Source organism: Capsicum annuum, chromosome 3, assembly GCF_002878395.1.
Source record: "Capsicum annuum cultivar UCD-10X-F1 chromosome 3, UCD10Xv1.1, whole genome shotgun sequence".
NCBI lineage: Eukaryota > Viridiplantae > Streptophyta > Magnoliopsida > Solanales > Solanaceae > Capsicum > Capsicum annuum.
The window spans coordinates 179637792-179651787 of NC_061113.1; the positions used below are offsets into that span (position 1 = coordinate 179637792).

The following is a 13996-nucleotide window of genomic DNA, read 5'->3' on the forward strand; positions in this document are numbered from 1 at the left end:
GTGGCACTTCGGTTTTTCCAGATATGCTGCTATATGCTGCTATGGCCATTTGAGGCGCTGATCATCATATTGGTTTGCTTGCTTGTATCCATCTTTTACCTTGAATGTGCCTTTACCGTACCCTTGCTACCATAAATAATCTTCTCCTCTTTTCAAACCTTGAAAGTTCTCCAAAAGTTTATAAAGTTCAATCATTCTGGGACTTTCCCAGTCTTTTAAGATGTCTTCTCAAAATCAGATCCCACCTTCGTTGTGTCCACATTTCAGCAACCGTCTTTTGTTGGTCTTAAGCCAAGGCAAAAATATCTGGAGAAAGATCTTTTAGGCTCCTAGGACCTAACCATTTGTCAATCCAGAAGCTAGTTTTGCTCCCATTTTGCACCTTAATAGTTGAATGGCTACTTAAGAATGGCCAAAAAGCTCTGATAGACCTCCAGAGGATAACACCATATGGAGTGTGTACCTCTTTTGTTACCCATTTATTGAGCTCTTCATACTGTTGATGATTTTACACCACAGAGCCTAATTCTCCTGCTGGTATCTCCATAGCCACTTAACCTTAAGAGCTTTACTTTGAATCGTAAGGTTTTTGATTCCTAAACCTCCATGTTTTTCACTTCTAATGATATTCTTCCATTTGATCAGATGAAAGCATTTTCTTTCCTTGTTCTCCTGCCATAGAAAATTCCTTCTGATTTTGTCATTGAGGTATATGAAAGATGGAAAGCATATATGTAGGTAGGACATCTAGCACAACGTTTATCAAAGTCAATCTCCCTCCCATTGATAAGTATTGTGTTCTCCATCTAGCTGGCTTTTTCTCACATTTCTCCAGAATTGGGTTCCAAATGTCTATGGATCTAGACTTTGCACCCAATGGAATTCCCAAGTAGATTAAAGGTAGTGTGCCTACCACTCCTACTAAGATCAAAGATAGGTGATCCATATCAGGAACCACAGGAACCACATTAATTGGATACAAGTGACTTTTGTTCTAGTTAATGTGGAGACCAGATATAACCTCAAAATAGATTAGGATTACTCTTAGAATTAACAATTGTTCCTTTTCAGCACCACAAAAAATTATGGTATCATCCGCATACTGCAAATGCGTGATCTCTACGCTTCTACCAACCACATTGCTAACTTCAAAACCTTGTATACTTTTTTCTGCCTTAGCAATATTCAACATGTTGTTGAGGCCTTCCATTGCTAAGATGAAGGGAAAAGGTGATAGAGGATCCCCTTGTCTTATTCCTCTATTTGCATTGAAAAAACCTACAGGAGACCCATTAATGAGAACAGAAAATTTCTCAGTAGATATGCAAAACTAGATCCAGTTAATCCATTTCTCCCCTAAGCCCATTTGTCTCAGCATACTAAGGATGAATTCCAAATTCATATGGTCATAGGCTTTTTCTATATCAAGTTTGCATAGTATACTGGATCTTCCTTGTGCAATTCTAGAGTCAATTGATTCATTAGCTATAAGCACCGCATCCATTATCTGTCTACCTTGGCAAACGCCATCTGTTGTTTGTCCACCAATTTATCCACCACACTCTTCAACCTTTCTGTCAACACCTTAGATATTAGCTTGTAAAAGCTACCAATCAAACTTATGGGTCTGAAATCTGTGAGTTCCTTAGCTCCTGTCTTCTTAGGAATCAAAGCAATGTAAGTTGCAGTGAAACTTTTTTCAAAAATTTCACTTGAGTGGAAGTTGTGAAAAGCCCCCATAATGTCTTTTTTAATAACCTCCCAGCACCTAAGATAGAATCTCCTTGTAAAACCATCAGGACCAGGCACTTTGTCTATAGCACATAACTTTAGACACTGAACACTTCTTGTTCCTCAAAAACTATTTGCAAGGTTTCCTTTTCAACTTCTATAATGGTTGGATGGTTGTTGATGTTCTTAGAAGGTCCCCAATCTTCAGGTTCTGGTAGAAGGATATGATCTCTTCCTTGATTCTATTTGGCTCAGAAATAGTCTCTCCCTGAATTTCCAACTGATCAATATGGTTGTACCTCTTATGAGCATTAGCAGTTTGATGGAAGAATTTGGTATTTCTATGCCCTTCCTTAAGCCATAGGGTCCTTGATCTCTGTCTCCAGGCCACTTTTTCAGTCTTTAGACAACCTTCATATTCCATAGAGAGCGTTGCTTTTCTGGCAGTTTCCTCTTCAGTTAGAGCTCCCTTGTTCAAAAGGGACTCTATCTCAGCCATCTGATTCAAAATATTGTTCTTCTTTAGTTTCAAATCCCCCTGTTCCATCCTGCTCCAACCTTTCAACTTACCTTTGAGTGCTTTGAATTTACATGCCAAAACATATTCTGGTTTCCCCTAGAACTCAAAACCACTCCACCATTCCTTCACTTTGTCAACAAATCCTTCAGAATTCAGCCACCAATTTTTGAACATAAAGTATGACTTAGATTGTTCCCATTGGCCACCAAGGAGTGCAATTGGCACATGGTCAGAGGTCACTCTTTGTAAGGTGGTTTGTTTTAAGTTGCTGAAGAGGTTGTTCCATTATGTGGATATTAGTATCCCATCAATCCTAGAAGCAGTGGTATGATTACCTCTTTTGAACCAGGTGTAGCTGCCACCAGTTAGCTACAGGTCAATGAGTTCCATGTCTTCTATGCAATTTGAGAATTCTTTCATGGTTGAAATATTCCTATTACAATTCCTTTTTTCAGATGGAAATCTGCATATATTGAAATCACCACATATGGCCCATGATCCATCCATTAGTCCTCTTACATCAGCTAGTTCCTCCCATACTAGTCTCCTCTCTACTTTACTGTTAGGAGCATATACTCCTGTAATGTTGCAATCAAAATCATCAAGTTGCGCCTTAAACTTGCAGGATAGCGTGTCAGCACCTACTTGTACTATTTCTCCTTCCCAAGCTTTTGAGTCCCATAGCATTAAAATTCCTCCTCTAGTTCCACTAGCCTTTAAGCATGCATGTTTGATGTGCCCAAATTTGCCTGACCTGCACATTCCTTTCTAGTTTAGTTTCTTGGAGGCAGACTATGTCTGCTTTCCATTCCTGAATCAAATTCTGTACTATTCTCCTTTTCCTCTGTTCCTTTAACGCCCTAACATTCCATAATATTAATTTGATCTTTATGAGGCAGATTGAAGACCCCCTTCCCCTTTGTTCTATCACCAGTACTCTTGAACTTGGCATCAAAATTTATAAGATTCTTCAGTTCTTGCGCACCTTTGTGTCTAGTTCTTTTAATTTCCGTTGTTTGTTCCATTCTTCTTGCTTGTCTGCTTGCATCAACCTACTTTAGAAGCTCTAGTGCCTCCTCTTCAAGTCCCTGAAAATCTACTCCAAACATCTTATGAAGTTTGAGGAAATTTTGTTGTACCCATGCTGTAGCCCTTCTTTCTGATTCAATTAATGCTTCTTGTTGTTGGATGCATAGGGTTCGATCTCCTGTACACTCCAAATTTCCCAGAATTAACTATCTCCAGTTGTTTTTGTTGTGATTCGAAGTCACTTGTGACGACTTCCCCTTGTTCCAGTTGTTTTTGTTGTGATTCGAAGTCACTTGTGACGACTTCCCCTTGTTTCTCGCATGCAGGTACTTTGTTGCTGGTTTCACAGTCAATTTCCGCTCCCTTTTCTTCTTCGAGACGTTCCTCTCGCGACTAGACTCCATTAACTTCTCCGAGCTCTGCAGATGTTATGTTTCTGGATTGCATGCGCTGAACTGAAGAGTAATCTTCCTGAGATTCATCAATTACCACTTCAAATAAGTCGGTTTTGGGCTGTAGATTTAAATTATTGAAAATAACTATTGCCTGATCCGGCCCAGATGTTTTGAAGCCCAAATCTTTTCTAAAATTCTGCGCATGCTGAGCACGTCTCCCTTCAGAAATTTTAAAAACTTGGTCAGCTGTCCTCACTTGTTCTCCCTCTGCTCTGTCAACATCGGCCAACCCTATATACTCGGATATAGAGGTTTGAAACTCTATTATCCGCTGGGTTTCACATGATCCTCCTTCTCTTCTCCGGCGACTTCTACACCGTTTTCCGGCGACAACTCAAATTGAGTTTTTCTCTCATCGCAGATTGGGATGAGGAATTTGATTCCATCTCTAGAGATAGATGTTTCACTTGGGATGTTCCGGCCATCGCCTCGTATCTCGATCCTTGCCCACTTGAGATGATTTCTCAATTTTGTTTCCTCCTCTGTCGCTAGCCAACCACCCCAAAGTTCACCGATCTCATGGAAAATATCATTCGTCCATAAATGCATAGGCAGACCCATAGCCCTAATCCAACTGGATTTGGGCTTATATGTTGATGGTTCACAACCTGCATAAGGATTCCACCATTCTAATTTTATTCTGATTCCCTTCCATATCCAATCTCCTGGAGGATCTGCTCCGCCATGTATCTATTGGGGAACTCGAATAGAAAGCAGCCATCCATCATTTCGTATATGTTGACTCCAAAGACCTTCCACATTGTTGAAGTCCAGTGTCTAACATTAGATAGAGTAGGGTTTTTTGCTTTGTTCATACCAAAAGACCCAAATATGCACCTTCCAAGCACTCTTTGTTCTCTGTTCTTAACAGCTCCATCTGTTTCAGTCAATTTCCCTTTAGATGTGGAAGTCTCTGAATTGTTGCTCTGCCATTTACTGTATGAGACCACCTTTGCAAAAGGCACCTTTTTATCATATGTCCTGTACTGGATCTTCATCACCTTCTATGGAGTGCATTTAATGAAACTTTGTATCTTAAATGCCACACTCCTCCACCAGCATTAATGTCTGTTTCAGGTACAATGATGACTGATCTGTCCTGTCCATTTAGTGATAAAATGCTCATGTATTTCCCATGAGCATTATATTTCCTGGTACCAAAGAATTCTGCTGCCTGGTCCTTGTATCTCTATCTTCTCACTTGTTTTTTTTGATCAGATGAGGCTTGTCTTTGAGAATGAAGCAAATCCATTCCATCACCTTTTCGCTAAGTGTGACCCTCCTCAACATGTTCCTGCTTCTTTCCACCTAGTCGTACCAAAAAGTATTGTTGGAAATCCATCTGGTGATGACGTATGATTTGAAACTTTGGTTGAAGTATATCCTATTATCCCCCATGATAGAATAATGAATAAAGGCCTAAAGAAGAAAGGAGGCTAGGTTAGCTACCACAGAATGTGATAGCTCGTGGTTGATGAAGTTGTTGGTGATTCCGGCGAGAGTAACTGGAAAGAAAGGGTGTTTCTCGAAGTGATTTGTTCAGAAGATATCACAGAGTAAATTGAAGAGTATGTATATCAGCCATGTAACTTGAGGTTTATCATTCTTTCCCAAATAAACAAAGCCATCTGCAAGATTTATTATTATTACTTGGAGACATAATTATAGAGACTACATTAGACTCCTTTTCCAACTAGGATATTGACGTTACAATCCTTTTGCAGGTAGGATTCTATATACTATTCCTATTCCTACTCATATTCTAATATTTTGTATGACTATTTACTGTGTAAGTCTCCTAATTTCTCAGAAGAGCTAATAGTTCCGTAGTTTCCCTGTCATGTGGGTGCCTCCTTAAATTTAGACTCCAAAGTATTTCTTTCCCTATATTGGGCAATGGAAGAGTCAAGATTGTCTTCAATGAGGAATAGGTTTGAGAGTGCTTCCTTCAAAGCTATGTTCTTTGACCTTTTGTCCTTCCACAATTTAATAAAGTCACCACTTCGCACCTGAAAGGAGCAACTGTTAAAAAAATTCTTCTCATAGGTTTCTGCTGCTCTTCAACTGGCCATTCCATCAAGTGTTCTAACAGGATTAGTGCACCAGTGCTATGAGCTCCATAAGTTGCTACGATCATCTCTTTCCATAAGCCAGCTTCTTCTTGATTGATCCTCCGTGCCATTTCATTGGCATGCTTTGATTGTAAATTACCTGATCTTTCATTCCAAGGTTGCCTAAAGACTTTGGTAAGGTAACTTGGCCACTTCACCAAATGGAACTTGTGATTTAGACTATCGGTGTGTTTGGTAGGATGGAAAATGTTTTCTTATTTTCCCTTGTTTGGTTGCACTAAAATATTGGGAAAATGTTTTCCAAAATGGCTAATTTTCCTCTATTTGAGGGAAAATGACTTCCCTCGTGGGCCAAGGAAAGTCATTTTCCAGAAAATGACAGATATGACTTTTATGCCCCTACCCCTCTCCCCCACCCCTACCCCTCTCCCTCATCCCAACAACACTCAAATTCAGATGACTCAAAAAATTCACATTACTCAGAAACATTTTTCACCGTGCTTTGCTCCAATTTTTTACTGCTTGAAATAAAAAATATTGAAGCCCTAATTTTTCCTTGTTTTCAATGTTCGTTGAATGTATTGTTATTTTCACGTGCATAGAGGAAGATTTACCTATGTTACTTTTTTTAATTGCATATTCCATTTTGTCATCGTTGTAGCTTATATCACAAGGTTGAATAAGTTTGTCATTCAATTATATTTCTATTGATTGTAGTATCTTGAGATTCACCTGACAAAATGTTGAAAAATGTCTCCTATGCTTGCTAATTAGTAATTGCTTAAAATTTAGTGACTTGTAATATCTTAATACTCTATATTGATGTTATTTGCTATGTTTAAATTAGTTCAGGCAGTGATAATACTAGTTAGCAGTTAGTAGTATTTTCTAAAAAATATTTTTTCACTTACCAACAAAACTAGAAAATATATTTCTGAAAAATATTTTCTACTCACCAATCAAACACCATAAAATATTTTTCACTCACCAACCAAACATGAGAAAATAAGTAGAAGAGGAAAACATTTTCCGAAGAGGAAAACATTTTCCATGGAAAATATTTTCCATCACCAAACACACCCTATGATCTTCCCACAAGAATGATCTTATTTTTTCTAGCTATTCTTGAAGCTTGGCTGGTATAGAAAATAATGGCATGGAATATATGTGGCACTTTTGTCCAAAAATTGATAATAAGAGATAGTCTTCCATCTAAGGACAAATATTGTTTTTAAAATGAAGACAACCTCTTTTCAAAATTTTCTATAACCCCATTTCAAATCTCATGGTACGGTAGATACCGAATTACCATACTCTGTGTTAACAAAAACAAAAAGCACCAAAAAAGCTCTAAGGTTCATTGGAGCTTTAATGAAAAGAGGCGCAAAGGGAGAAAAATACAAATATATATGTTTAGTCCAAGTTTAATAATTATAACCATGATGACAAATATATGAACAAAGAAGTTGAAAAGAATCTACTATACAATTGAAATATCAATTGTTTAGTTCTGCCTCTTCAGAATAGGTTCATTGGCAAGGAAAAATATGTCTTAGCGCCTTGAAAGGACACTAAATCGCACATTAAGTGAGGTGAAGAGCTCAACATGTTTTGAACCTTGCTTCAGGGCTTAAGCGCGCCTTTTGACATCACTGACCATACTGAAATCAAAATTTTTGATACCACAGTTTCGGCATTATGGTATTTGGTATGCATTTAATTTTTTTTGGTATTCGATATTTATAAAAGAATTTTCGAAATACCGAATATTGAACCGAAGTATATGGTTACATATACAATTCACATATTATTATTATGATACTAACAAATATATAAACTTGTATTAGTACAAAATTAATTGTTTAGAAATTGGAACTTTGACTACTATCGTAATTGAAATGTCTTTTCTTGTGTAGTTGATTAACAAAGGGAATTGCTTACTTTCTTTCAAATACATGTATAAGGTGCTAGTATTATACTACACAAACATTGCATGAAAAGCTGGTCATAATTCTGTACTATATGGGTATATATAAGTCGAAGTCGAACAAACTATGGTTACCAATTTACTGTACCACAACTACCGAAACCGAACTTAATACTTCCGAACCATATCGAATTAATTTCGTATGATAATGGTATAGTTTTTTTTAAAAATCAAAAACCAAAATCACCCAACCAGAGTTTTAAATACCATACCATGCCATCCCTTGGGTGGTAGGGAAGGAACCAGTACTACAACATGTTAGTAGCGATCTCCTCCGATTTTATACCTACATTCACAAGATAGATGACACTGTTTAACATGTTAATATGGAAGCCAAACATTGCCTCAAAGATCAGGAGAGTGAGGTTCAGGTATGGACTTGGGATTTCTCTGTACCACACCACGGAAGATGAGAGTATCATCAGCAAGGATCCAAAGATCAAATGTGAGTTAGATACGTACCACTTTGCTGGCCACCTAAAACCTTCTAGCAAGTTCAACTATTTAGTTTCTTCCAACATTTGGCTAAGCTGATCCATTGCCAAGATGAGAAGAAAAGTGATAAAGGGAACCCCCCCCTCTCTCTCAGGAGAGAAGAAACCCACTGGACTTCTGTTAATCAAAATAGAAAAATTTCAGTGTGTTATCCGTCTATCACGAAATCCTGTATCCTTGAGAATTATTATTAAATTGGGCGCCTATTCAATATCGATTTTAATGGTTTACCACTTTTCAGTCTTTGGTCTAGTACCTCATTGGCAATTAGAGTTGCATCAGTGATCTGTCTGCATTCAATAAAAGCATTTTAATGTCCCGAAACAAGCTTCCCATTATTCCTTTGAGCCGTTAGGCTGACACCTTTGCTGCAATCTTATAAACATGGCCAATAAAAGCTAATAGGTTTGTAATCTCTGAGTTCAATCGCTCCCCAACCTTTTAGCTATAAGTGCAATGAAAGATGTATAAAAATTGACCATGTGGCAATTCCAGTGGAAGGGATAGTGCCCCTAGAAATGTAGGTTGTCTGGGTCTACCTCTAAAAAGGCCAAATATCGGGTTCAGGGTCGGCTCCAAAGGGTAAAAGAAAAGCAGCTGCCTCAGTCCCCCAAATTTAAGGAGCCCCCCCCTTTTTTTTTTTTGTAAAAAAGCAATAATAGGAGTATATGTTTGTTCAGAAAAAATATTGAATACTTGTGTAGAGAAAGTAAACTTTTCATATAAAAGGAAAGAAACTTTTTAGATTGGGAAGAAAGTAATATTAAAGGGAAGTACCTGACGTATGGATTGAAGTTGATTTGACCGGTGAAATGGTTATTTCACTTTTTATTTTTGAAGAACGTGTTCTCTTCCCTTTTTTGTTCAAGTTACCATTTTTCTTTTCTCCCTCTTTCAGATTACATATTATCACTTTTGTATTGTTTCTTACTCTGTTTCTCCAGGAGTTCGTAGTTGAATAAATCGGAGCTTACGCTCCTGATTATTTTATTGCTATTGCTCTATAAGAAACATAGTTGAAGAGTACATAGTTAATGTTTCAATCCTTGGAAAAATTGTTTTGAAGTAACCAAAAGATGCAACAACATACCCAGTATATTCCCACAAAGTGGGGTGTGGGAGGGTAAGTGTACGCAATCTATGCCACTACCTTAGAGGTGAGATAGAGAGACTGTTTTCAATAGATCCCCCACTCAAGACAAAAACAATCTAGAAAAGAGATAGTAAAGGAACAAGAACCAATAGGTATTAGCATACTAAATAATAACATATACAAGACTCTCACCAAGTAATACGACAAATGATAACACACTTTGAAACAAAATTAGGCTATGATTACCAGCACGGATAACAAAACAAAGACCTCCTACCCACTTTGAAGGACACTACTTCCTACTAACCTCACACTTTTTCCTACTAACCTCAACACTTTTTCCTACTAACCTTCTACCCTAATTCACATCCTCCACACCTTCCTATCTAGGGTCACGTCCTCGGTAAGCTGAAGCTGCTCTGAGTCATGTCTAATCACCTCCCTCAAATATTTCTTCGGTTTATCTCTACCTCACTTGAATCCATCCGTAGCCAACTTCTCACACCTCCGCACTAGGGCATTCAGACACCTCATCACATGCCCGGACTATCTCAACCTTGCTTTCCGCATCTTGGCTTCCACCGAAGCCACTCCCATCTTATCTCGAATAACCTCATTTCTAATCTTGTCGTTCCTAGTAAACCCACACACCCATCTTAGCATTCTCATCTCTTCCACCTTCATCTTTTGGGTGTGCAAGTTCTTGACTGGCCAACACTCCGTCGCATACAACATAGCCGGTCTAACCACCACTCTACAAAACTTGTCTTTGAGTTTAGGAGGCACCTTCGTATCGCACAAGATTTTGGAGGCAAGTCTCATTTCATCCACCCTGCCCCAATACGGTGAGTGACATCCTCGTCGATCTCTTCATTCCCTGGATCATAAATCGAAGATACTTGAAACTATCTCTCTTTTGGATGGCCTGAGTATCAAGCTTTATAACCACATCGGCCTCAGGCATCACCTTACTTACTGAACTTGCACTCCAAATATTCCATCTTGGACCTACTCAACCTAAAGCCTTTAGACTCTAGGGTCTGCCTCCAAACCTCCAACAACCAAAAGATATTGTGGAATTAAGTCTTCAAACTTCTTGAATCGGGTAATATCATTCTAACTTTCTAGTATTATTTTTTATCTTGTATTCGTTTAGTTATTTGACTTCCATATAGTTTTAAAATAGTATGTTAGAATTTTAAAATGTCAGCTAGAAAATATGAATCTAACTAACAGGGCTTCTCACTCACTTTTTTTAAAAGTTTAAGGCCTCCTGTAGGCCACAATGTGCTTGAACCGCTTCTGGTCAGTTTGACTATGTATTTAATGCTTCACAGTAAAATGCATAAATAACTAGTGACAAAAGTTTCTTTATATGCTTTGCATGATACACTCAACTTTTAGTAAGTTTGTCAGGCAGAGATGTAGTAAACCAAGTTAAGGTCTAAGGGGAACCAATTAAGCTAGAAGTGATCTGATTACGTTCTTGAGGTTCCAAGGAAGCCCCAATTTTTGAGGCTTCATTGAACATTTCTAGTGAATTTCGATTTTTATGTTGCCAACTGAATCCAAATTATCTTAGTTGTTGATTTAAGCATTCTTTTCCCTTTCTTTTTGAAGCTGAAAATGCAGATATGGGAGGAACATGGCGTGAAAGGCTTCAAGCATGGCATAAAATTCTTAGGAAGGAGAAGATAGCAGAACAATTAGATTCAGTAAATGCGAGGTATGTGGTTGAATTTGACATGAAGGAAGTTGAGAACAGCCTTCGTAAAGATGTGATTGAGAAGACGAGTGAAACCCAAGGAACCAGGGCATTGTGGATCTCCAAAAGATGGTGGAGATATCGCCCCAAACTTCCCTATACCTATTTTCTTCAAAAACTTGATACTTCTGAGGTAAATGTTTTTTTTATCTATTCTGTATTTCTTCATACTCAGCTTTGGTTGCTCCCTTTTGTTCTGATGCTTCCTAGTGGACATAAGTGTGGATGCTTTTAAATCAGAAGTACTAATGCATACGTAGTGCATTTTAGGGATTGTGCTTCAAGTTGTGGCACGGGTGACATGATGCCACCCCATTCTTCGTTCTTTTGAATGATGTTATAAAGGCAAATAGCAAAAGTTAGATTTTTAAACAAAACATTTGCCTTTGCTTGAACTCTAGCTGGAGACTAAAATTCTCCGGTTCATGTAGATCAAAACTAATATATCAGATATGGCTTCAATTTCAACTAGATTTACTGACTTATTGTTCTGCAGGTGGCTGCTATAGTCTTCACAGAGGATCTGAAGAGAGTGTTTGTCACAATGAAAGAAGGATTTCCGTATGAATATATTGTGCGTAAGATATATCAGCCTTTCCAGAATAAAGTCATCACTGTTCCTGAAACCTGACCTTTATACTGATTAATGTATTCTCCTCCTTTCAGGTTGATATTCCACTAGATCCTTTCTTATTTGAGATGATATCAAGTTCTGGAGCTGAAGTAGATCTACTTCAGAAGCAGCAGATTCATTACTTTTTCAAAGTTCTTTTTGCTTTATTGCCTGGGATACTGATTTTGTGGTTTATAAGAGAATCTATGATGCTTCTGCACATCACGACAAGGCGCCTCCTCTATAAGAAATATAATCAACTCTTCGATATGGCTTATGCTGAAAATTTTATTCTGGTAACTTTTCATCATGTAATGCCTATCTCTTTTATTTTTTCTGAATTTTTTGGATCTGCCAGTCACCTTTTAACTCCTATTCCTTTGCCTACTTAGCCAGTTGGAGAAGTTGGTGAGACAAAATCGATGTATAAAGAAATAGTTTTGGGAGGAGATGTTTGGGATCTTTTGGATGAATTGATGATTTATATGGGAAATCCAATGCAATATTACGAGAAAGATGTCAAATTTGTGCGGGTAAACATACAATCCTTTCAAGACTTGCTACAACGATATATTATGCAAATCTTGTTCAGTATGATTCGTTTTATGCACTGCAGGGTGTGCTTCTGTCTGGCCCCCCTGGAACTGGTAAAACACTGTTTGCTCGGACACTTGCAAAGGAAAGTGGGATGCCTTTTGTATTTGCTTCTGGTGCAGAGTTTACTGATAGTGAAAAGAGTGGCGCTGCACGAATCAATGAAATATTTTGTGTTGCTAGGAGAAATGTAAGTCTACTTTTAATAACAAAAGTGATATATAGGGATGGGAATTTTCTTCAAAGTAACAAATTTGCCTCTTATGATTTCCGACTGAAAGCAGCTGCTGCCTCACCGGTCCAAAACAAGTTAGGGTGGGTGGTTGGGTTTGCGTGTAATCACCATGGAATCTTCTAAAACAGTAAAAAATGTTTAGTCTAACTCAAACCCATAAGCTCATTTTTGTCAAGTGTGCTTTTATGATACAATCAAGCATAGGTAACTTTAAGCTGTTAGTCTCCTTTCAATGTGTTTTAAACTCTGGTTTCACTATTTGAACCAAACACGAACAACCAGGTCGTGAGCATGCTTAGTAACTACTATGGATGAAGTACAGCAACAACCCAGTAGGGCATACTGGTGGGGTCTGGGGAAGGTAAGGTGTATGCAAGCCTTCCTTGACGGGGTAGAGAGGTAGTTTCCAATAGACCCTTGGCTTGACAAGTTTGAAGGAAGAGCAAGAGTAAAAAGCCATGATGAAAATGAAGAATTCAGAAAGAAGAAAAGGCTTCTTTGTTCTTCTTAATGAATATACAACCCATGAGAATGAACTAAGTTGCTTGGACTCTTCACTTTTGGTGCCTCACCCCTGTTGACACGACATGGGTGTGGGATCCATGTACGATTTGGTCAGTCAATTTTGGGTACTTTGGCCAAAATCAATGGGGAAAGTCTGGACAGTTTTAATGGTTTCTGTATAATAAATACAAAAGCTAAGGTGAAATAAAAAAAGCTAAGGTCAAATCGAAGAAAATGGAATACCTTTTATATAGAAATTTCTATGTCACTCCCTTTCCTTATCTTCTTCCAGGATTCAACCCAAGTTCTCCACATAATATCTCATAATTTAGGTTTTAGAACTCTATTTTTAGATATTTTAATTATTTTTGGGCGAATCACCAGAACCGTATCCATACATGGATCCATATCCCCGCATCTTAAAATTTTGATCATGAAGGATCCGATCTCTAGATCCGTACCCGTATTGGACACCCGCACCCGAGTCCGAGCAACTTAGAGAATGAGTACGTATACAATGAGTCTAAGATTAAATAAGCAAAGATTGTATCACATAATCAATTCCTAATCAGTTACGATCAATTACATTCAGTAGATATCATTCTACTCCTATCAATTCCTCTTATTTGGTGGTGATGTGACAAGTTTCCCAACTCTAATTCTTTGATACGGCCTTCATTTCTTCAATCATAGCTTGCTTCCATTTAGAATATGCAAAAGCTTCCCTCCAATTCCGGGGAATAGACACAGAAGAAAGAGAAAGGCAAAAGCTTTATAGGAGGGACACAAAATTATAGGAAACAAAGTTAGATAATGGGTGTTTGGTGCAAGATCTAACTCCTTGATGTGAGCAATATGCAGATCTAACTCATTAGGAAAATGTAGATTACTCACCAGAAAAGG

General features: G+C 37.9%; 1 protein-coding gene across 1 annotated transcript in view; it reads left to right on the plus strand.

The window, feature by feature from the left end:
* The window catches only part of LOC107865323 (ATP-dependent zinc metalloprotease FTSH 12, chloroplastic), a 73438-nt gene that overhangs the window by 23169 nt on the left and 36273 nt on the right, over positions 1-13996 (plus strand). Inside the window, exons 4-8 of the mRNA XM_047408477.1 lie at positions 11003-11280; positions 11644-11721; positions 11814-12056; positions 12153-12293; positions 12377-12544. Of these exons, the coding sequence (XP_047264433.1) occupies positions 11003-11280; positions 11644-11721; positions 11814-12056; positions 12153-12293; positions 12377-12544 (908 nt within the window). The remainder of the gene's footprint in view (positions 1-11002; positions 11281-11643; positions 11722-11813; positions 12057-12152; positions 12294-12376; positions 12545-13996) is intronic.